The sequence below is a fragment of the Chrysoperla carnea genome, chromosome 1, assembly GCF_905475395.1.
Source record: "Chrysoperla carnea chromosome 1, inChrCarn1.1, whole genome shotgun sequence".
Taxonomy (NCBI): Eukaryota; Metazoa; Arthropoda; class Insecta; order Neuroptera; family Chrysopidae; genus Chrysoperla; species Chrysoperla carnea.
In genome coordinates, this window is record NC_058337.1 from 39,675,318 (window position 1) to 39,700,466 (window position 25,149).

General features: G+C 28.0%; 1 protein-coding gene across 1 annotated transcript; it reads right to left on the reverse strand.

Moving 5' to 3' along the window:
• Positions 1–640: 640 nt before the first annotated feature.
• LOC123304971 (homeobox protein Hox-A4) lies at positions 641–24,647 on the reverse strand. Its single transcript, XM_044886546.1, has 3 exons — positions 23,659–24,647; positions 9,240–9,290; positions 641–1,275 (listed from the first exon to the last, which is right to left on the reverse strand). The coding sequence occupies exons 1-3, from the start codon at positions 24,503–24,505 to the stop codon at positions 641–643; spliced, it is 1,533 nt and encodes a 510-aa protein (XP_044742481.1). The 5' UTR covers positions 24,506–24,647.
• Positions 24,648–25,149: the final 502 nt, after the last annotated feature.

A 25,149-nucleotide genomic window follows, 5' to 3' on the forward strand; every position in this document is an offset into this window, starting at 1 on the left:
CCTCTAAAAAAATATGTATAAATCAATTTTGAAATAGAAATTAATACCTATTAAGCAATATGCACATCAAAAGATGAATGAGTCATTAAAAGGAGGGGCCACGATGCCAAAATTTGTCACTTCGCTATTATCTATTTTTAAAGATTTTTTACTCTTTCAGTTAAAACAAGTGAAGATCCTTTTCTTGTTAGCTGACAAATCGCGTTCATCATCTGACAATTGACAGTGGACTTCAATTGCTGAATAGGCTTTATTAATGAGCAAAACAAGTTCAAATGGTCTGAAGATGTTTTATGACATTAGTTATTGCTATTGACGAAAGTTATAAGCCAATTATCCGTAGAAACACTATGTATGTTTTGATAGCATATACGATCAGCATTTATTTTTAACTTTGTGAAGAACGGATTCAAATGCTTTCTAATGACAGATTGAAAACTTTAAAGAAAGGTTTCACTGGAAATAATTTAGTACCTATAAATTCAAATGATCACATTCCAAAAGCTCTAATTTTTTTGCAATCCCAACAATTATGACAAAATGGCACACACAATTTAACACAAAAATTTATAACAAAACAAAAAAAAAAATGAACAATAATTAATTTTCTTTAATAATAATCACATAATTTTTTTTAAGATTAAAGTGCAGTTAAACCGTAATCCGATTTTATTGTTGGTGTACAAGGCGCTTGCGTTGCAGGTGTTAAAGGTGTTATTTGGCCAATTGACGATAAATGTATAGTTGGATCTGTTGGATACGTACTTGGATGATGCGGATGATGTATCGGACTTGGACCCATTGGACCGATTTGTTGTTGATTTTGTTGATTTAAACTATTATTTGTATGATCACTCATTAAATTATTATTACCATTTATTAAATCCATATCGTTACGATTATTTTTTCGTTTATCATTATTGTTTAATTTATTTGATAATCGACCACCATTCTTTGGTGATGTATTTGTTTTTGGACTTTGTGAATTATTTTGGGAATTTGGTGTTGTTGTTGTCACACCTGCTGGATTTGTTTTCCGTCTTACATTCTTTGTATTTGGTAATTTATTGTCTTTTTTCCATTTCATTCGACGATTTTGAAACCATATTTTTATCTGTCGTTCTGACAATACTAATGTATGGGCGATTTCAATTCGTCTTCGTCGCGTTAAATATCTATTGTAATGGAATTCTTTTTCTAATTCTAAAATTTGGTGTCTAGTATATGCGGTACGTTGTCTTTTTGGTTCCATTCCTGGTGTAAAAGATCCATTAGCTGTAACAAGATGAAAAGATTCAAATTAGAATACCATATGTACTAAATTTATTTAATTGTAAGTTAAGCCTTTTAGTTTAAGGTAACTAATCCGTTATCCTAGCGTGTGACCTTTTTTGACATTTTTGCTATCTTTAACATATAAATTCGTTTCGACACCTATTAGGTAAAACTGAGTGACCTGATTATCCACCCGGAAAGTGGAAGGCTTGTGGTTTTATTTCTCGTATATGATCAAGTAATTTCAGGTAAACAAATAAAAAATATATTTTTTTTCAACTTTGATAGTAATCTATGTGAAAACTTGACGGTATAAGACGAAAAGTAAGAATAATTTTTCGATACCTGGCGTAATTTTCAAAATATTGAAAATTGAAATTTTTTTTTTAATTATTTAGTTTACGATATTTCGAAAGCCGTGGTAGATATTGAAAAATTGTATTCTTATATTTCGTCTACATTCATGAACTTTCGGACTTCATAATAAAATTCATCATCATAGTTAAAAATAGCATAAAGATAATTTCCCCTGCTCGTATATCGCATAGGTATAAAGATGGAGACACTTGGTTTTTTTCTTCTCTATGTCATTGCTAATATGCTCACTTTCAGTTAAAAAGTTTTTTTTAATTTGTTTTCATTCGTTTCAAGTGAAATTTCCCAAAAATTTTCAAATTATGACGTTCTTTTGAGATTTCTCCGTAAAAGCAATTTATATTGATTTTCAATGATTTATTCTTAACAATTTTGCATAGATACTTAAGCTGAAATTTTAATCACTTATTCTTTTAGTAAAAGTCTACTTATAAAACAGACCCTTGTTGTTATGTTCATACAAGCTTAAATTTTTAATTATGGAAAAACTGTGTACACGAAACAAAAATATATCGTAAAGTAGAATAATTCAAGAATCTCTCGTATTTCTAATTTATTTCCCAACTGCACGGAACTTTGAAGTGGCAACCCTATTCCGAAAGCTTCATATTGATTCTGAAGTAAAATCCTAAAAAATCAAACTAAGCAATTTTTGAAAATATCTCTGCAAACTAAATTAATTTCCTAAATGTTATGGTCATTTTATAAAAATGCTTACATATAAGAAAAACCTACTTCAATTTTTCACACTTTATCAAAAAAATGCAAGGAAACCATTTTTGATTCGTGTTTTAAATACGAATAAAATTTAAAACAAAAACCAAGGTATATTTTAGTATTTGTGCTAGAATTACCACCCGCTAAATATGACGAAAGTTGAATAAACAAGAAAAAATATTATAAAAAAATAAAAACATTTATATTTCTAAATAAATTAAATTTCTTAGAATCCACTAACAAAAAACAAAGCAAAACAAGTGTGTAGTATTATAATAAATAATAATATAGGGGTCGATAATTTTTGTGTGAATTGAATTGAAATTCTTGGAATAAAACGATTGAAAAGCCGAAAGCATACGCCATTTTAGTATTTATAAAATGATTTTTATCAAAATTAGTTTTCGTTATATACTTTCATTTAACAATATTCTTATATATTTAACATTTTAACAAAATTCGGGAAATGTAGGTATATAGTTAGTTTTTTCATATAGTCATTTCAGTTACAATCTGTTGCCATGTTAAAAGCTGAGTTGAACTTATTGTATATAAAACCGTCTACCCGGTCCGGCTATGCACGAATATAAAGAAATCTTCCTTGAGAAATCTTCGCACCTACAAGTACACACAACCATGTATGCGCTCCGTTAACGCTCAAGTACGCACACGGCAGAAGAAGAATATAATTTTGTATATATAGACAATATGTATGTATAGAACTTTCGAATTTAAAATGTACAAAATTTTACGAAATTTTAATTAGAATATACTCTACATAAAAGCCTTCCGAAAAAAATTACCTATATGATCAAGAAAGCCGTTTCAAAATTTTGTACGTGATTTAGAAGTAGTTTGATGATAAGCAAAAAGACAGTCGTGGATTCTTAAATATGTCTTGAGTATAGCAAGAAATGCAAGACACTAACTTGACTGTGATATAAAAATTGACTTTACGATCGTGTATAGTATAAGGTCTAGGTATAGGTATAAAAGCTGGCAACGTCACAAAAAAGTTGATTTTAAAAGGTTCAATTTTGGATATTTCTTTTCTTATTGAAATTGAGCGAACAAAGGTAGGAATATCCTGAAATGAACTCTCCAAATGGTTACCAATTCTCATATCAAATAATAACTTTAAATATCTATTATATAAATAAGTAGGCACCAGATTTTCGTTCAAATCCAAAATCTTTAAGATTCGGGAATTCAATAAAAATCAAAATTCGAGTATGCCGGTAGATTCATTTATCAATTTGAACACACATTAAAATATACATGAAGGTTTTACTCTATTTAGGATTGGAAAAATTTTTTACTATCAATCGATTTAAATAAGTTTCTCCTAGAAATATCTTAAAAGGTATACATATATAGGCAACTTGACACATTCATTACTCAAATAAATTGGTCAAACATATTTTGTAATATTTGATATCAATAGCACCTTTGTTTCGAATATCCATGCAGATCCTAAGAGTAGTAAATAAAAGTAATGATAAATTGAGTACCCGTATGTATTCGTTGCTAAAATAATCAGTACCCGTTACAATCTTATGGTTACGTTACTCGTTACTTTTGATACATATTACCTAATAAAATTTCAATTGAAAATATTTTATGCCAATTATAGATCAACTGTGTAAGTCAAAGTGTATATATTCTAAATAAAAAATTTGAGTAACGAAAAATGCGAATTACGAGATAAATTCGTGTGTAACGTTTCAGTACTCGGTACTAGATGGCGTACCCATTACTCAGTATTTGTTACATACAGTTTGTTACAGTTTTAGCTAAGAATAACTATAATAATTTTTTTTAACGTACAAGTTCAACACAAAATATGCATTTCTACTCTCTATTTGTGCTATTAAAAAGTCTGTCAGTTAAAAAACTTGAGAGCAATGTAACGATAATTGTGTTCCAAACTCGGAGTTATACCCAGTGTAACATGTAGAAAAAATTGTTTTATAACAGTGGAGTAGCACTTTTCTTGCTTATGAAAGCTAGAAAATATGATGGAAAAAGTGTTTTAATAAAAATAAATTAATATCACTTTTTTAATTTTATGGGCTATTAATTATATTTTTTCTCACTTGAAAAATTTCGTGTGTGAACTACACTAATAAATAATAATTAAAATAATTAAAAACACGCTTTCGTAACTAGCTGAACTGAAAGGTGGAAAATAATTTCTTTTAATTCAAAAAATTCATTTTATCGTAAAAAATCGTGAGGTACTAAATTGCAATTTTTGTAAATATTTTATAGACAGATATTGGTAAAAGTCATTATAAAATATATTAAAAAGCACCCAACGCTTTTTTACGATCAAATGTTTTTTTTTTTTTTTTTAATTTAAAGAAATTATTTTCTACCTTTTAGTTCAGCTAGTTACAAAGTCTTTTATATTTTTTGTTTTTTTTAATTTTTTAGACTATTACTTATTTATTAAAAATTCAGTATAAATATGGTGGGAGCGCAAGTAAATATATATAATTTCAGATATATTAAATTATTGTATTGTCATCGGTCCTTGACAAGTATACCAAATTTCGAGTAAATTCAACGTTTTGAAGGCGGTCAAAATCATGTTCAAAGTTTCCGTTACATAATTACTAACATACGTATGAAATAATAAAAGCGTGTTAAAATTTATCTCAATTTATACGTTTCTGAAAATTGCTTTAAAAAATTTTAAAGAAAATTGTGCAATCACTATGGACTTTTTATTCATTTTGAGTTACTTATGGTAGTAACTACCAAATATTTGTCTGTCGTAATTGTCAAATTAGTTATTTCTTGAGGAATTGTATACCTATATTAACTATTCTGTTTTTATATTATACCGGCAGGATGTATAAGTTCTATCAGGTAGGTAAGGAAAAGCAAAATCTTTTCAAAATCGTTTTTCGGATGAAAAAATTTTAAGCACTTGCACTTGACAGTTATTAAAGACCACAGACCTATTCGAACCGTGTGTGGATTTTATTGGGGGCGTTTCCATGGTAACGATACACTACTTTAATTATAGAATTGTGTGAATGCATATATAATTGTATGGATTGCATTTACATTGTATTAGACTTACATTGAAAATTCAATATTATTGTCTCACAAATTTAAATAAATAATTATGATAATTTACATTTGAAAAATAATATTTGTGCAATTTGATTTCTTATTTTCACAATTGCATTAAGTTTAATTAATAAGTGTTTTTCAACAATTTTAATTTGACATTTTCTATAACATTAACATGTAAATAATTTCAAATTAGTCATAACAGCCTCCTTTAACGCCAAAATGTTTTACTGGAAGCGCTGGCATCGATTTTATTGTCCCTACCATGACTACGCACACAACAAATTACTAAAATGTTGAAAACCAAACTTAATTGTTTGGTGATTCAATATTGAATGTCTCTTGTAATTGAAATAACAATAACACATAAAAAATTAATAAAAACGGCAACATACTTTTAAATTATTAAATATTAAAATAAATACCTACTAAAAAATATTGGAGTTAAATTTAATACAATACATTTATAAAATTATTTCTTACTTTTTAATTCCTATCTAAATAAAAGCACAAAGTTTTATTAAAATTTTTTAACTATAAACTAGAAGATTAGTATAATTAACTTTTCCTTTCTTTTGAACATACATTTCCCAACGCTTCCACCAATTTGATCCGAATCACTAAGTAAAGAAGATGGTACCATATTTTTGTATTGTCTTTATGTCTTGATGATGATTATATTTTTATTATAATTAGCACGATTTTAGCGCATATGAGCATGTTAAAAATTTATACTGTCACAAAGCTCGTTTGAATAGTTATATATTGACAGTTTTATCACCTTGAACACGTTTTGAAATGCACCAAAATATCTATCCTTAACTACAAATATTAATCTAAAGTTAATTATTATTTCTTTTTTTTTCTGACCTGCAAAAAAACAATGATGAAATCAATAGTAGATGTAATCTATATTGATTAGTAGTAGGTATATTTCAATAAAAAAAATGGGAGACTTCTTGACTTTGTCAAGGAATACCTTCTTCAAACGACCACCAATGCATTTTTAGATATGATACGATATTTTTTATATTTTTTATAAACATTTTGTTATGTTGTTCGCGTAGGTACATTTTGACGACGGTATCTATGAAATCAAGCCGCCGGAGACTAGTACGGTAGAAGAAATAAAAATTATGCCCAATCATTCTCCTGCTGGTTATATTTATGTTGTTTTTTTCACATGTAGATATCAAAACTGTTATTTTAATATTTTGTATCAAAATTCATTCATGCATTTTGTGTCATTATGTTTTAAATATGTTTCATCATCTGCTGTTTTTTTTTGGGCTATCGTGTATGCGCATAATTTAATTAAAAATTAAAATTTTAAAAATTTAAACTAACAGAAATAGTTGGAATTATATAAAATTAGAAACACTGAAAATGTGCTTACCAAAGTGAAGTAAAATATACTAGTTAAGTAAGCAAAATAAGTGAAGCACAATAAGTTAATTTATTAAACATCCCACTACAGCCTCAAAACGACTCCAGAGGGTAGACAATTTTTCTTAATTGCGAACATTATAATTGATTATAACGACGTTAATCAATCGACGTTAATGGCCGTTATAATCGATAGTCGTAATAAGCGATATGTATATTTTTTAATTAAAGTAATAGTATGCATGTAAATGTACAAACTATGTTCGTTATTACTGATTAATTCTAATGAAAATTGGTTTATATAACCGATATAAGAATAAATATCGAAAATAAAGTTTATACGGCGACTTATAATACCAATAAATACTGATCGCAATAGCCAATATTTCGTTATAACCGATATTGTTATAGACGATACATACATATACGTGTCTATAGAAGGACTATATAGTCCTTCGGAAGATACCATTCTATTTCGTCGTTACCGTCAGCTTGTAGAAATACGGTTTTGACTGTATTCATAAAATAATTTTGTACCTATTATTTTTTCTCTCAAAACATTTACGCCAGTCAAAGTCTACATTAAAATCGCAAAACACGATAGGATAACGCTGCTTTTTTGCTATTTGGAGCCCATAAGGGAGTATGAAACTATATTTTGCAAGCAAAAATAAGTAGTGCTCTAAATTTTTGAACTTTTTTTAGATTTTACCTATTACGCAGGAAGCAGAACTTTTTTTTTTTTTTGTAAAACGTAGTTTCACAATCTCTTAAGGGGTCCAAATAACATATCAATAAAGTAGCTTGACATCGCCTTCCGGTCGCTATTTGTATAAGGTTTCAAAGTATTTTCTAATAAATTCTTTTTTCAAAATTTTTTCATTATGGTCACCAATTGAAGCATCCTCCAAGTTTTAATTTTTCTATCCTTGAAAAATGGACACCAAAGTTTTGCCCTAATTTGTCCCCACACGAGAAAACAATGCAGTTTACGAAAAATTGTTTCAAACAAAATTTGTTAATTTTTTAATATGGAACAATTTTTACACTAAAACTTTTTTCTATCTCTAACGGTTTAACATAAGCAAAATTCCAAATTTTAACATTTCTGAAAACCGTGTAAATTTTTCAGGCATCATATCTCAGAACTTATTAGACTTACGGTGCTGTAGGTTTGCTTCAATTATTTCAAATTTAATATTCTTTCAAAATGACAGTTGCAACTAATATCAAAACCTCATAATTTTTGAATTGAACTGCAAAAACTGACAAAATCGAAAATTTTGCAGTTTTTCATGGATTACGCTGGTACCATAACTTCTTTTTGCTTGCAAAAAGTAGTATCACTAATTTACTAAGAAATCGAATAGGATAATTTTTTCTGAATTATTTCATTTATGAATTATTCGCATCTTTCTAAGACAGTATTTTTACCTTGAATTAAATATATATGATTGTGATACAATTTTTAATTCTATTTTCACCTACTTACGGGCATTTAAGTGTTCCAATATTTTTGCAGATGACAATACGCTAATGCGATACTATTTAACTGATATCAAGGAAATTCAAAAATATCATAGGAAATAGACATATTCGTGGAGGTGACGAGATAGTGTAAGTGGTGGATTTTAGTTTTGAATTTAAATCGTGGTTTCAAAAAAACTTTAAACACACTTTTAATAAATATTATTACCTATTATCGTAAGAAATGGTTTAAACTTATATCAACAACGGGCAAACAATAAAATTACAAATTTCTTTCCAATTAGTAATAGTAACATAACATCACGCCATAGAAAATGTATATATATTTAACTATAAAGTAAATTTACGAAGTTATTTATAAAGTTTCATAAGTTCACAAGTCCTAGTTTTTTCAATATTTCGTTGCTTAGTCACTAGAATTAGCTTTATGTCCAGTTGACCTTAACTCTACATTAGGAAAAGTATTTTGAAATATTATTTGAAAAACAGTAGGTCCAAACAAATTCAGTAACCCGGATATATTTTTATTTAAAATTAAATTTTGATTATTTAACATAATTCAAACTGTGTTTGAACAATAAAATTATAAACACCAAGAGTTTTCAGCCTTTATTGTCTTTAAAAAATTAATTTATATTTAAATATTAATATAAAAACATTACTTGAAATTCATTTTGAAGGACATTGATATTATCTGTCATGTAAAAACCATTTTGAAAATAAAAAGTAACATAGGCCATCTTTTACTTAAGAAGGTGAGATGACCGTCTAACATATGTCAAAAAAAAAAAAGAACCAAGAAAAATATGAAAAAAATTATTCAGTTTGAACATATTAACAAAAAAAAAGGTTAGAATATAATATAATATTTTATATTTTTGAAAAAAGAATATTTTTTTAAAAATTGGCCTCACCTTCTGAAGTAGAGGAGTACGCCCCTAATCCCATCTTGAATTTCGATTTGTCTACAAGCAAAATATTAAAAATATATTAATTTTTGTTTTTTTCTAATTTTATGAAATTAAAAAAAAATAATAATTTAAAAATAAAAAAATCGGTAAAAATTCTTTTCAGCTAGGTAAATTTAAAAGAAAAAAATTATCAATAAAAACCAAAAACTTCAATACCAATTTTTTTATTTTTTAGACGTTTTGAAAAATGGTCGTTAGGTACTTATGTTTTGTATATTATAACTTTTTAATCTAAAATATTTTAGGAATTGTACAGATTTGAAATATTTCTGTTACATAGGGGGCTGTTTGTACATTGCTTGACCATTTATGGTTTTTCATCGTACATTTATGTCCGTCTGTCAATGATCCTTCGTCAGAATTACTGACTCATCGTTTTCATAAAGCATCGGTATATTCTCGTCAACTGTGATTTTAACTTTCCGATTCAAGGAATTTTATGATTTTATTTTGAATTGAACAAAAATATTTGTTTGTATTCCGTCGGTCACCTAAAAGATTATATTGAATTTAATGGAAATTAACAAATACAAATTTATATAGGCGTAGTCTTTAGATAGTCCAAAAACATCGTACAATTAATATGCTATTGAGAAAATTAAATTCAAACTCGGGGACTGAAAGATTTTTAATGGGCCATAAGCTTCAAACTGTTCAATATCCTTTTTTTCGCAATTCTTGTAAGAAGATAATTGAACAAAAATTCGAAAATTTCGCTACTCGACAAAACGGCATGTCCTTGAATACTTGGCATCTATTTTGTATTTTGCCGGTGTGATAAAATGATTTTTCATTTGTTTTGATTTGTCTTCTTATTAAATTAGCAAATAAAATAAATAATTTAAAAAATACAAAACTCAAATGAAAAATGAAATCTGAAAAGATAGAAACGTGTCCTGTGGTTCACATAGGGCCCTTAACAGTCCGGGCCCATTATTTGGAAGCCTAGAGCCGGTCTAGCTTTTAATGGCTCCGACTTTTAAAGTCCCTATGTACACTACTGGACTCGTTTCTTTCTTTTCAGATTTCATTTAATGCATTCGGGTTTTTTATTTTTTTTATTGTTTATTTTGTTTTAGACTTTTTAGTGCCTCGGCACTAAAATACCCCTCATATTTATTATACTATATTAAAATTTTTTAACCAATTTATTATTTCTAATTAAAGTTAAAAAAATAACTTTTCCTTTTATTTTGATACCCTACTCGATAGGTTTAGTTAATCTTATTTTAATGACGTATTTCGCCACTTTGCCTTTTTCTTTCAAACCCTTATCTTAAGACACTTGAAGACGAATATAACGATACCATAACCGACGAAATCCATCGAGCAGTTTGGAAGATAATATGGAAATTTACATAGGTATATATAATTCATCGTCCCCAATTTTTAGGAGCAGGCACACTTATTAGAAATTATCAAATTCAATAGTAGCCGTTTTCTAATAACGAGGTCTACAAACAAAAATTTTAGTTTGGAGTGGTGTGAATAAAAAATGAATGGTAGTATTCAAAACTTATTTGTAAATTATGCAATTAGATATTTTGGTTCTTTCCATGTATGAAACAAAGACAATTGTATCGTCCATCTGTATACTCCCATCTGTTTCTTTGGCCAGTCCTATGATATAAATTTTCATATAGAAAATTCTCAATAATTTTTTACTACATGATAAATTTGGGTGATTTAAATTTTTCTATTACTCACGGATGCTAAATATCTATGGGAAAGACTAGCACGGATAAAGGGTTAAGAAACTTAATTAGATCAAAATAATTCAAAGGAATTTTCTAAGAATAAGACTTTTCTGAGAAATCCGAAAACGATAAATATGAAACAACCTGTGTGATTGTATCTGATCGTGTTTCTAGGCACAAAATTTAATAAGTTAAAAAGCTGCCCACATTGCTTATTAGATGCCGCGTGTAAAAATTATTCATGAAGGTGGTGTTTTAAAGGATATCTTTAATTTTCTCATAAAAATAATTGATATTTATTTCAAATTCAAAACTCCTCAAAAATCATTTTATGGTTTTGTTTGTCAGTTAGGTATATATAGAGTGAGTCTTTAATTTGAGTAATTAACGCCTACACGATTTTAATTTTCAAAACTAAAATACATTAAAAGATGACAATGTGATCAACCGAATGATGCATGGAAAATAAATTTTCAAATGGTTAACCATTTTCAAAAGTCATAGTATGATGGATGCTCTTATGAAGAAAGGTCGATAAAAACGGAAAATATGTATTTTTGTAGATGCCGACTTATCACAGCTACATATATTTATGTAAATTTACGGAAATAGAGTTTTATAATTCGCATACTTCGTAAAAAAAAACCAATGTTCGAGCTTAAAGCTGTTTGAAATGTTTTATTGAATTGAAAAAACTATAACCGCATAAAATCAAAATTTCAACGGAAAGGCTTTACTAGACCTAGAAATAATACAAGAGGTATTGTACTAATCATGATAGGACATACAGTTGTGGCACTATTACATATAATATCATGTTTCTGGCATACATTTAGCGCAGGCTTTTGTGGCTTAAATCGACTCTCTTCTAGAATTTATACAAATTTCTATGCTGATTTGGATGAAATTAAAGTCCAAGCCACTGCTTTTGGTTTTATGATGTGTTGGCGTGCTCAAATACTCCTATGCTTTCAATATTCCCTTCATAAATTAACACCTTTAAAACAATAGAACTACTAAAGAGCATGCGATTTAATCGATGTCAATGATGTAAATTTAGCATTACAGACCAACCGGCTTAAGTACAGGGTTGTTCAGTGTATATTTGACTCTCTTTGTTTAACATAAGTACTGATGCACGCGTGGTTTATACGTATAAGTAGCAACGTCTTATTGAACAACTCTGTATCTTCTACGAATTAGATGTATTGATTGTTTTTCAATCGATTTAAATTAAACTCATTTTGCAATATATAAACTTCTACATAATTTGTATTTTATTTATTTATTATAGAATAATGCATTGTACAGTAAAAATATTGAGTCAGTCAAGTCAGTCACGTAGTCTAGACATTAAATTAACAAAAAACTATCATTAGTTTGTCATGGTTGTCGAAAAAACAAAACACACTCACTTTGTAGAAGTGTATACATACACAAAAAAATTACTATAATGTTTGGTTATTGTTTGTTTTTTTGTATTTTTTTGCGTTTCGATGAAGAAAAAAATTCATTTCTTGTATTTTTTGTTTTCTGTTAAATAAATATTTAAATTTTATTTAAGTGCAGGTACAGGTAGGAAACAACTAGGACAGCTCGACATACAAAATTTATAGGAACTTCACGTTGAGTCACTTTTAATATAGAAATACTACTTTTAGGCTTTTTTATTTCTACTAGAATGAATACGATATAGATATTCAAAGCATCCATTTTATTCTATACAGGGTGTATCATTTTAATCTAAAGTGCCTGATAGATTGTTTTGTACTTAACCAATCAAAAAATATCTTAAACAAAAGCTGCTGAGTTTGATGGGGGCATCATGTTCTGACATTAGATTGGACCTAGTTCTTCGGGTTTCTTTCCTTCGGGTACCTTTCGGAGGACATAAAAATATTTCATTATTGTATTTAATTGCAAGAAAACACGCTAACTACGGAAAAATACTTAAGCCAAAAGTTTAAATGGACAATAGAGAACATTTGCTTGTGTCCATGACTTTGACATACAATTATCGATAGATATTAAACGTACTTTCTTTCGATTAAATGTAATAATTACATATTTTAAAACTCGCATTTCCTCCCAAAGCTAACTTTTCGAAAAAATGTTTTAAACAAAAGTTGTTAATTTTCTTATATGGATCAACTTTCCAATTGAAAGTGTTATTATATCTGTTTCGTTTAGAATCTTGATTCACTATTAAAGAAACCCGAAGTGCTGAATCAAATCTGATGTCAGAACATCATGTTACCCATCAAACTCTGCAACTTTTGGTTGATGTATTTTTTGATTGTATGACTATAAAACGAGCCATGAGCCATTATTGATTAAAATGACCCACCCTGTATATTGGCTTTTAGACTTGTCTGAAACAAAAAAAAAATCGTAATTTATAATGAAAATGCCTATTGTCTAATATCACGATATTTCGAATTCATACTATCACTATGTATGTACAAACAAAATAAACAAATAATGATAAAACAATCCGAGATGTGAAAGATCTTTAGATGTCAAATCAATAGTTTACTATTTAAGTAAATTCAAATGATGCATTCATTTCGCTTATACTAATGGTAACAATCAAATAAAAATCGTCATAATCTTACTGATAACGTAATTTGATGATTATAATTCCAAATTTTATGTTTTAGAATATTAAAAATTGAAATATCTGGGAAATATTATATCAGAATTTTCATTGCTTACGATAAATATTCCCCTTTGATTAAAAACAATTGTAAAAAGTATTCATGCCAAACGCCTTAGCCAGTTTGGCCATACGAGCTCTAGACACAGAATGTAAATTTTTAAACTCAAAGTTTTATTTCTCTCTGTTTTTCAACATTCACTTATTTATTTATTATTTATGTTTTATTTAGTTGATCGTGTATACAATTTTTTTAAACGCCAAAGCCTTTCGGTTAATAGTTTATGTCTATTTATGAAGGCGTAAAGTATAAAGACATATAACTTTTCGAGTAATTTTAATTAAAGATAATTCCTCTTTGACCTTTCAAACCGAAAACTTTGATATGTTTATTTCCAATGTGGCTAAAATTATGATAGAATTAGCAATATTCAAATTTTCAAAAACAATCCCAAAATATTTTGATAATTAATAAGGGGCAAGCTTAATCATCGAAATTCTAGCAAACAAAATCAAATATATTTTTAAAATAGTGTACTAACACTCTTTTAGGTAGGGAATGCCTTAAATGGATTTACGATGCCACAGGCAGATACACAGGTACATAGATAGGCACGTTAAACTTAAAACACGCTTTATATCATCGCAGGTTGTTAATAAAAGTACTTATGATAACATCTACGCAAGTTTAAAAAACTTTGAATGGCCTAAGAAAGAAAACATATACTGTTATCGAATGAATTTCGATGAACATGAGACTAAACGAGCAATATAAATCGATATTTCTCAAAAATAACTTCGAAAGCTATACTAAAAACTTTTACAAGTTAATAATTTTTTTCCTGTCTATTTATTTAAAATATACATACTGTGGCTCATAGTCTATTTATAGAATCAGAAACTTATTGATTGTACTCGCAAAGACCATATCCAACCCGGCTTGTTTTAACTGTTTTCTTACAGTAGATAAGCGAAGCTTGAAGATGGATATTTAACCTAGCATTACACCACACGGAACGTAGACCAACATAAAAATTCATATAGTGACTGTCATGCGATAATGAAAAAAATAAGTTGCCCCCTTGCTGTTTTTTTTCCTATTTAATAAATACTACGAAATATAATTTAAAATTTAAATTCATATTTAAATAAAAATATTGTTATTATTAAAATTTTTATTTAATATGACTTGTGCTTGTGTATTTACACATACAGTTTGAGGCAGAGAATTGTACGATTATGAAAACGCAGGAAAAATAAATCCCACCATTTTTTTCAAATTATCATTTTACCACCTTAAATAACATAAATAAGCATTTGCGAAAATGAATTGTGAATTTTAAGCAAATTATATCGTTATTTTAGGTCAATATTTTTTTATTAGGTAAATTTAAGTGGATATCAGTACGAAATATTGTCCTTTTTTGACACGACTGCTCGACGCAAAGGAATGGTAATGTGTTTATCAGTATATATGTATGTATGTTTGTTGATTCACGGCAATCTACGTGGACCAAACGCGTGGACCGATTGTGATAATTCAGTCAATGGATTTGAGAAAGAAACAAATGAAAGTCGACGAACTATGTTAAGCAGGATATCATTGAATAGGTCTTAAATAGACAAACATATTAATGTAAAAATTATAAAAATCACATTTGGTCTCTAGAGTGCCACAAAATATCAAAAATATTTGTACATAGGCTAAAAGCGAAAGTCGACGGATGTGGACGGAAAGTCGACGGATGTCTTATGTTAAGTGGAGTGTATCATTGAATAAGTATTTGAAAATCCTAATTAAAAAGTGTTAAATAAAAAAATGAATTCAAAAAATTTGATTGCGTTAATAAAAACTGAATAGAAAACGACAAGTCCTGTAGTTTACATAGCGTTTTTAATTGCCAAAATCGCTTAAAATCTAGACCAGTTCAAATATTCCCAATAATAGACCCGGGCTATGAAAGCCGCTATGAAAACTACTGTACTTGCTTTTTTTTACTCTTTAATATTTAATACGATTTCCAATTAAACGGACAAACAAAAACAAAACTCAAACAATAACTGTTGCAAAACATGTCACTCTTTTTCCGAAAAGTTCAGTTATTTTTCGAGTTTGGGTTTTGTTTTTGTTTGTCCGTTTAGTGTAGAACTAGCATAAAAAATTTTTTTTTCTACCACACTTTTCTTGTAAATAATTCATTAACTATGGTGCTGTGGATATGCTTTCATTGCGCTTACGCCGTGAAAGCGTTTAACCGAAACAATATGGAACAATTTTGAAAGAGGGCAGAGAAGAGTGGAAGAAGAACACAATTGCCTTCGATACTTAATTTTCTTAAATTCTTCTTTATGTAGTTGCAGGTGGTCAAGATAAAAATTTGGAAAGCTTGATAGAATTTCTTTTAACAGGGTTTTCAAAATCGTACACTTATCTGCCCCCACGCTGTTTATGACTTAGACTTTACCAATGTACCTATGTGTGCGTGGAATTACAATAAACACATCGTTTAAAATTTAAACAAACATCAAGTAAGTAGTAAAGATATGATGAATATAAAAGAAAAAAAATTAAAATATTTGAATATTCATAAAGTTATTATTATTAATATTAATATTAATATAATTTTTTTAATGTTTATATTAATTTTTTATATGTTTTCGTTATATAAAGAGTATCTTAAAAGTTACTGGAACTATCACTGCAAATCATTGATTGTTACTCTTGATAAGCTAGAGCGAATTTTGAAGTTAAAGAATAGCATTGGTGTCTGTTGTGCCTTTTCTTGAGAGAAAACATTTTTTCATGTTTAAATCTATTTGTATTTTCTATTTGAAAACTGGTTCAAATCGGAAGCGTTTTAGCTATGCTCATTTTTTTAACTACACAAAAAAAGAAAGGAGCTTTTTACTCAAGAAAACGCTGTGGTAATAACAATTTCTTGGCGTTTTTAATTGTTTTCTTTTCTCAATCCTTTTTGGCCGTGTATAATTAAATCGTTAATTGTCAGGCCATTACTTAAATAACATTATTAATCTAATTTTATTTAAGTTAAAAATTTTTTTTTTTTCCAAAGTTTCATTACTTCAAAAAAATCGGTTAGAAAAGTAGGTATATAAAATTGTATTTTGGAAAAGAATTAGTTAATAAATAACAGTAATTTTGGATTATTATAAAAATTTGAGCGGGAAATTATTATCCCTTCTAAAAAATTGTGTTGGTTAGTTTCATATTGACTCAGACTTAAGAACAACATTTTAAATCGTCATTATTAACGTAAATAAAATTTCTTAGATGTAATAGCTTATTTTTTTTAAGAGGTAATCTAAAAATTTGTCTAGACTCTACAGAGGTAATGAATATTCAGTGGCGTCCAGATAAGATGACCGACCTATTTTACGGACTAGACATTTGTCTATTTTTCTAATTTTTGGTACTTCATTTATCTCTATAGAGATTTGATGGAAGCGATGAGGATTGTTTTACCATCTTTTTTCTGAAACTCCAGCAAACCAAATTTTAAAAAGATTTTTTTTTTTTAATATAAAAATAATTTATGTTATATCTTTGGCTGCAAAAATAATTCCCATTATAAAACATTTCAAAATTAAATGTTCCCACTTTCAGTTTGTATTTGTTGGGAGGTCAAAAGCCAAAATAATTTTAGTTCATTCGATACATAATATAATAAATTAGATAATATTATAAATCTATACATTCGAAAACTTTTTTACCAAGATAAATTGCACATACTTAAAACAGTTAAGAAAAATCACCTTACAACATAAATCGTTTGTCCTTTTTAGGTGAATAATAGGATGAGTCCTTATATTTATACATAAATATTTATACCTAATTTTTGTCAGTGACTTTAATCTTAAGTACAGGCAATTTATTATCCTTTTGAATTTTTAATAGCTGGTAATTTGTATCAAGACCGATTTGTGACACTTATGGATGGATCCTTTTTAAAGTTTCTTGTGGTTAAGGATTATTATTATCAAATAATATGAATGCAATACAAGAGTGTTTTTAATGTAATTTAGAAAAAAAAAATTATACCACACACAAAGAAAGAAAAAACGAGGTCTTTTGAAAAATTTGATCTGTCTGTTTAAATGTTTTTGCTAAAATAAATTACTAGTAATTTGTTTTTCTTTTGTATTCGAATCGGATTTGTTTCATATTTGTTTGGTTTGTTACCAATATAGTATAGCACCGAATAAAGTGTTTGACAATTTTAAGTATGTGTTAAGGAGATTGATGTATCAAGCGAAATCTTTTTTAGGTGGTATTGTGAACGAGGGAATCTTTTATGATCATGAACTTTTAAATAGATTTAAATTAAAATCATTTTTCAGAATTAATATTTGAAAGGAATATTTATCTATTTTGATGCATCTTATTATCTATTTATATTTTATGCGTTCCCATTCTTTGTTGAATCTTAGTGAATAAATAAAAAGTATTAAACTTGGAAGAAATAATACTTTTAGTGAGAAACAACCAGTGGTGCGTCCTTATATTATCTACTAGGCAAAGTAGGCACGTGCCTACAGGCGTGAGGTTACATAGGAGCGCAAACCTGGAAGTTTTGAAACATAAAATTTTTAGTGGAAAAGTAAGAAAAACAATTATAGTCGGTTGATATTGACATTTGAACATTTATTCAGTTTATAACAGTCGAATTTATATAATTTTTGCAAAAACCGCAAATTTTAATAAAAATAAACAGCAAGCTTTGGAATTCAATAGTTAAAGATTATGAAGGACGAAAAGACGATACAGAAAAGAAAGCTCTCAGCAGATAAGTCTGTAGAAGAAATTACTTCTTCCTCGGGAAATATTCAGGTACAGTGCCTATATCTAATAATTTTAGACAGACTTGCGGTTGAACTTCAAAAGCGGCGAGAACTGTACAGAATTGTTTACAGAAAATTTTCAACACTGAAGAAGTTCAAAATAGTGCAAGTATGTTGGTAACGATGTTTCTGGTAATTTACAAAAGTGCTATTTTGATTAATGTATAACATTTACGATCTTATTTAACAACGATGGCTCGAGTTGAAAAATTGCCTCGAACAACCAACGCAATTTAACAGGTCCTAATAAATAGAGAATCCTAATAGAATTTGAAACAAAATTATTAAAAAAAGGTCTTACGAGGAGATTCTAATTTTTTAAACTGCCTACGGGTGTAAAATTTCTTGATCCGCCAATGGAAGAAACCGATCACGTTAAGAAACATTTTGGACTCAGACTATACGTTCCAAACTATCTCAAATGTTGCTAGATTGGAACAAAACAAAATGATTTAGCATTTTTAATTCTTATTTATTTCTTTTGGGAATAAATAAAAGTAGCTTTCTCACTAGCACCCTTGCTAAGTGTTATATTCGGACTACAATTACACCAAAAATGTCTGGCTTGTTGCAAACAATTCCAATTTACCTAACAGATAAAATATTTTAAAATAACGAGCATCAAAAATTTCTAATAAATAATACGCAAACGTCTTTGGGATCTCAAATTTAAATTAAAATTTATTACTTTTTATCTATCTATCTTATCGATTGTCTATTGAAAACATAGTCTTCGTGCTTTTTTATTTGAAGATCGTTTTAATTTGGGAAGTAAATTATTGCCAAATATGTTTTATGCTTAACTTATACAGCAATTTAACTAAGATCAGCTTATCTATGTTTATAAAGTGATCATTATATTGGTGGAAGCGCAAATAAATGTCTTGAACATATTTATTTATTATATAACTATATTCTTCCCTACTCTTCCACCATTCTTCACTTTTTTGAACTCTTTGTTGGTGTCAAAAAATTTTAAAACTAATTTTATAGTAGCTTTCTTTAGTATATATATCTTAATATGAAAATAATTATTTATGAAAAATAATTATTAATAATTAGGAACTATTAATATAATTGGTAATAACTTTTTCGGAATTTATATTATATTGCATAGTATATTGTTTTATATAAAAATTTTTAAATTATGTAAGGTACAATTTTTTATTGCCATTTTTTATTGCCTTTTTTTATCTCCTTTATACCCAAACCATAAAAATTAATAAAACTACAGTGGACCCCCGGTTATCCGGCCCCTGGCTTATCCGGCGCCCCTTGTAATCCGAACTATTTTTTTCTATTAAAAGATGGAAAATAGGTACATATTATTGAATATATCCTATATTAGAATCTTCTCATTAGATTTGTGAGTTGTCAGATTACAAGATACCCTTATGTAAAAAATTTGGGATTATACGGGGTCTAAGATAGTACTCTATAATCCGACTAATTCGATAGTCCGACACTGCCCTGCAAAACGTTTGTCGGATTACCGGGGGTCCACTGTACTGCATTTCGATATTGAATTCTAATTAGAAAATAAAATATAGCAATTAAACGAATATTTACCAGATGGTAAAAGAAACAATTAATAAAAAAATTATTATTATTTCATTAAGTTGTCATTTTTTGGTTTAATAAATTAAAAAACATTAAATAAATAAATAAATAAAGAAATTAATTAGAAACTTATTATAAGTTAACATGAAATCGTCAAAAATATAATATAAATAATAATAGAATGCATTTAAAGAAATTAATAAAAAAATATTTATTTATTTTTAATAATGTTGAAATAATTGTATTATTATTTATGATAAATGAAACGAAAATTTAATAAATATTTTTAAATCATCAAAATGTCAAATTAAAAATAAAAATTTTTGTTTTTGAAAATTATCATTTGTTTATTTATGCAGAGGTATTAATAGTATTTATTTAGTTGTTTTTAATTTTCTTATACAAATGACGATTTATGTATTTTAATTTTAATTATATGTCTTTTTCTATATTTATTGATTTTTACTTAGGGCTACTTAAAATTTGGGAAAACTTTGGAAACTATCCGAATAAAGCCTGATCTATTTATTTAAATATGTAAATACTAATTACTCATTTACCATAGATATTTTCAAAATTAAAACAAAATAATTCGATATTTATTTAATCGATTAGTTTTTATTTATTTGTGAATTTGAATATATAAAATCAAGTAACTTTTGTTTGTTTGCTTAGAAAAAATCATATTTCAAGACTAATTTTTAGAATTATTGATTTTAAGGCTTAGATATAAAATCAAACAAACAGTTCGAGCATTATAAATAAATATAAATTTCTCACGATAATAAGTATACTATATTATTATTATTCATAAGGCCAGAAATCAGTCTTTAGCCCGAACAATTGATCGGGTCTCTGACTTGCAAACGCAATTTACATCAGTTGATGGGATAACTTCACAAAATATATCTAGCTGACTCCGATATATTCAAAATGAAACGATTAACAAAATTTTTTTTTCAAATTTGATGGAAATTTGAATCAATACAAAACTGAAAGTGCTTGTTAAATGGCATTTTATTTTCAGTTTGAAACGGATTTAAAAAAACATCGGAATTATTACCTATATAAAAGCCTTTTTTTAATAACCTGGCTCGTCTAAAATAAGTGAAAATCCAGACATTATTTGTCAATTTTATCTGTAAAACTGCGATCGGATCCAATTTACAAATCCAAAAAAAAGCACAACCTTTTTTTTTTTTTGTTTAAATTTAATACCGTTAAAGGAATCCAAAATAATAATGTGTGTTCCGTCTAGATCAGAGTCCCGACCCATTTTTTAGGCTAACGATCGGTTTATATCAGTACAAGATTTTAACGCTTTACTAATGATTTTAATAATAGTCTTCTTTTTAACTGCTCGAATAGAATTTCTATTTTAATAATTTATTAAAAAGATATAATATAATCAATTTTTTATATAAATTGCAAGATCATTTTCGGTTAATGGTTTTTGATTCTATAAAATTGTAGCCCGCTGTTGAGACCTTAGTCGTTTTCATAAACACTTTTGAAAATAATCTGACAATTTCTTTAAATTTCAATTTAAACCAGGAATATTTAGAAATATTCAGACATTTTAAAACCGCGTTCGTAAAACCACGATTTTCACTCTAGAATTTCTTGTACGCGAAACAAAAATATTTTCTTGGCTCAATTATATTAAAAGTACAAATTCCAACAATTTTTTAACAAGAGAAAAAATTCTGAGTTAAAAAAATTTCCTACTCAAGAAATCCTTCTTTCTGTGTAGATTCAATATATTCAACCTTATTGATTAAATGTTATTAATAGAAGGCTTGTATAGCTTGCTGTTTTACTCTTGAAAGTATAATTTTTTTTTCAAATTTCATTCACAGACACCTGGTTTTTTATAAGGTACTTTATAAGGAATTAAAATTATCAATATTCATGATTTTAATTTCAAGTTCGAATTAAAACTATCAATATTAATAAATTTAATTCTAAGTTTGAATCAAAGTTATTAATATTGATAATTATTCTGTACACCTAAATGCAAATTTGAAAAATAAAAAAAAACTGACAGTATTAAAAAGTAATACGGCGTGCCAAAACGGCGTGTAAAACAAAAAACGTTTTTGCGTCGGATGATAAAGATTGTAAACTTTACCAAGGAAACGCTAGATATGAAATATTTTCATTTTACCAATACATTAGTAGACATGTGCATTTTTTTTCCTTTCTGTACTTGATTAGGTTTCATTAAATACAGCTAAAAGAACTATTCCTAAGCAGACGGGCAGATGTCCCAAGTACCCTCTCACGTTTATCGCGAGTAAGAATTATTAATATGCTGTGAAAAATAATTGAGGCCTTATCTCTTGAAAGAAATAAGGATATGACAGCCTGTATGTAAGTGACTGCATATCTTTATTTAAAACACAAAGATGAAAGTTGAGCCAATCAAATTATTTCTCTGAAATTTAGATTACGAATAACTGATTACCCAAAACCTCTAACACGTCATCCAAGTGCCTAATTATTTAATACTAGAATAGCACAGGTCGGAGAGAGATTACATAGTTATTACTTGAGCTTTCAGAAGTCTTAGGCAAATTTAGTTTTAAGAATTTTTCTTATTTTAAAATAGGGTACAAATTATTAAACGTATTTAACAAAAAGGTTTATCCCGCTTTATTAGCTTGATATGCGTCTATGTAACAAAATGTGTGCTTGTGATTTTCACCTACTTCAAAAAATCGAATTAAATTGAGACTTATTTAGGGCTGATGGCAATACAATGATAATGGTAATACAATAATAATGATAAGTTTATCTTGATCAGTATCTCAAGATTAACAATTTTATAATATACATATTTCATATAATTCTGGTGGAAGTGCAGATAAAATCCCATAATGTTAATAAATAATATTTTTAAAAATCACGCTTTTGTAACTTAATTAAAAAGTAGAAAATAATTTTTAAGTTCAAAATAAAATAAAGTGATTAGGGAGAAATAATTTTATCTTAAAAAAGTGTGGGGTCCTTTTTTGGATATTTTAGTTCTACCAATATCTGTCTAAACAAAATATCTGTCTAAAGCAATAAAATATTCACAAAAATTAAAATCTAGTACCCCACACTTTTTAATTTTTTTTTATATCTAAAATTATTTTCTACATTTTAGTTCAACAAAAGCATGCTTTTTTAGTTTTTTAAACTATTATTTTTCTTTCGGACTATTTTTGAATTTTTGTAGAAAGGTTTTTCTTACAAAAGTCTACGTATGCTGTGTTTTTCATAGCTTACACGGTGCGTAAGCTATTTAAAACTGGTGAAAACCAAAACCACACCAAAATTCTATCAATTGCATGAATTTGATACTGTATTTTTAAGATGATATGCTTAGGGTCACAAAATCTGCTAAATCAGAGTTATAATTCATGAGCCACTGAACCACCAAAATAAATTATGTAAGCCTTGATTACTTTACCTCAATAATTTGTAGAGCCAAATGCGTCTTAAGTTAATTTTTGTATTTTTGATTAAGTATATATGGAATTTTAAACGTAAAGAATCATTGTATAATAACTATATTACTTTCCAACATAAATAAAGTACTCACCGACTCCAGCCACATGAATTTTTTTCATCCACGGGTAAATTACACGATCTCCATTTTCTGAATCATCGTCTTCGTCATCGTCCATCAACGGACTTCCATCCATCATCAATTGATCCTCATCAATATCATCTTGCCCATCAGATCCGCCGGTATCTTCCATGCGTTCCATACGCATTCCTAATTCATGTAATTGTGGCTGTGCTTGTGCACCACTTTGTGGTGAGTGATGCATATGATCTTGATGCGAAATTGATACAGGACTACACGATACCGCCGACACAATTGATGGATCCGTAGATCCAGGTGGTGGTATATCACTTAAATTTGATGGTAACATTGATGATGCTATGGAATTTGGTGCGGAAGATACGACAGCTGACGTTGGTAAATTTCCATCACCCGGGGCACATTGTAGTTGTGAATTATCGTGTCCATGATGAATTCCTGGTGGTAATCCAGGTTGTCGTGTTAATTGATGTATATTTGAGTGTGGATGTATTTGATGTGGATGGTAATAATTTGTTGGATAACTAGGATAACCATTTGAAATAGGTGCACCACTATTTGGATGATGAGGTGGTGGTGCACCGTATGGAGTGGATGTTGCTTGATGTGGATATCCATATTGCAAATGATATTGGTTGGAATTTGAGAAAAAATCACTAGACGTTTTAAAATCACTAGGTATATAGTTATTTTGACTATACTCTTCGGTAGGTGGAAATTTTGGATCAACTAATACATTTGGTGTATTGCCGGTGGTGTTACCCAAATGATGATGATGATATGAGCCAGGTACAACACCTGGCACATTTGTTGAATTCATCAAAAACGAATTCATAATCATTAATTTCTATATAATTTTTTTTATGTCCACAATACTATGTGAGACTCTACTATGGAGGGTTAGTAAATTGTGCTAACGTTGATAGTTCTTTATAATAAAAACACACTTTTCGCCAATTCACCACGTTTGTATGTATTTCGTTGAAAATGTACACCCCTATATGTCATATAGAAAATAACACAAGGAAATAATTCAGTTAGTTGTTAGTGGGGGGCGTTGTATATTTTAACATTACACATATAGGAATCAGACACGAACGCACACTAAAAATTTTCCCCTACTTATCAAATACAATGGTATAACATGCAATGTGTATAGCATACAAGCTCCACCCTATTTTATCCAGTTTACCATACCATGTGATACAAAATCAACCAATAAGTATACAAAGACGACGTCCATGATGGATTATACACGCTATTTCACTTTAACATCAATTCTTCCTTGTTATTTATTTCAATGGAATGGTATAGAATGTTAACTTTAATGTAAAATGTTTGACAACATTCAAAACGCGGTTTTTTCAAAATATTATCAAATTTCGGAAATACTATTTTTAATATATTTTCTTGGATTTGCACATAAGCAGTAAAAACTAAAACACTTTTTTTTTAATTTTATATAATAATTTTTATGAAAAAATC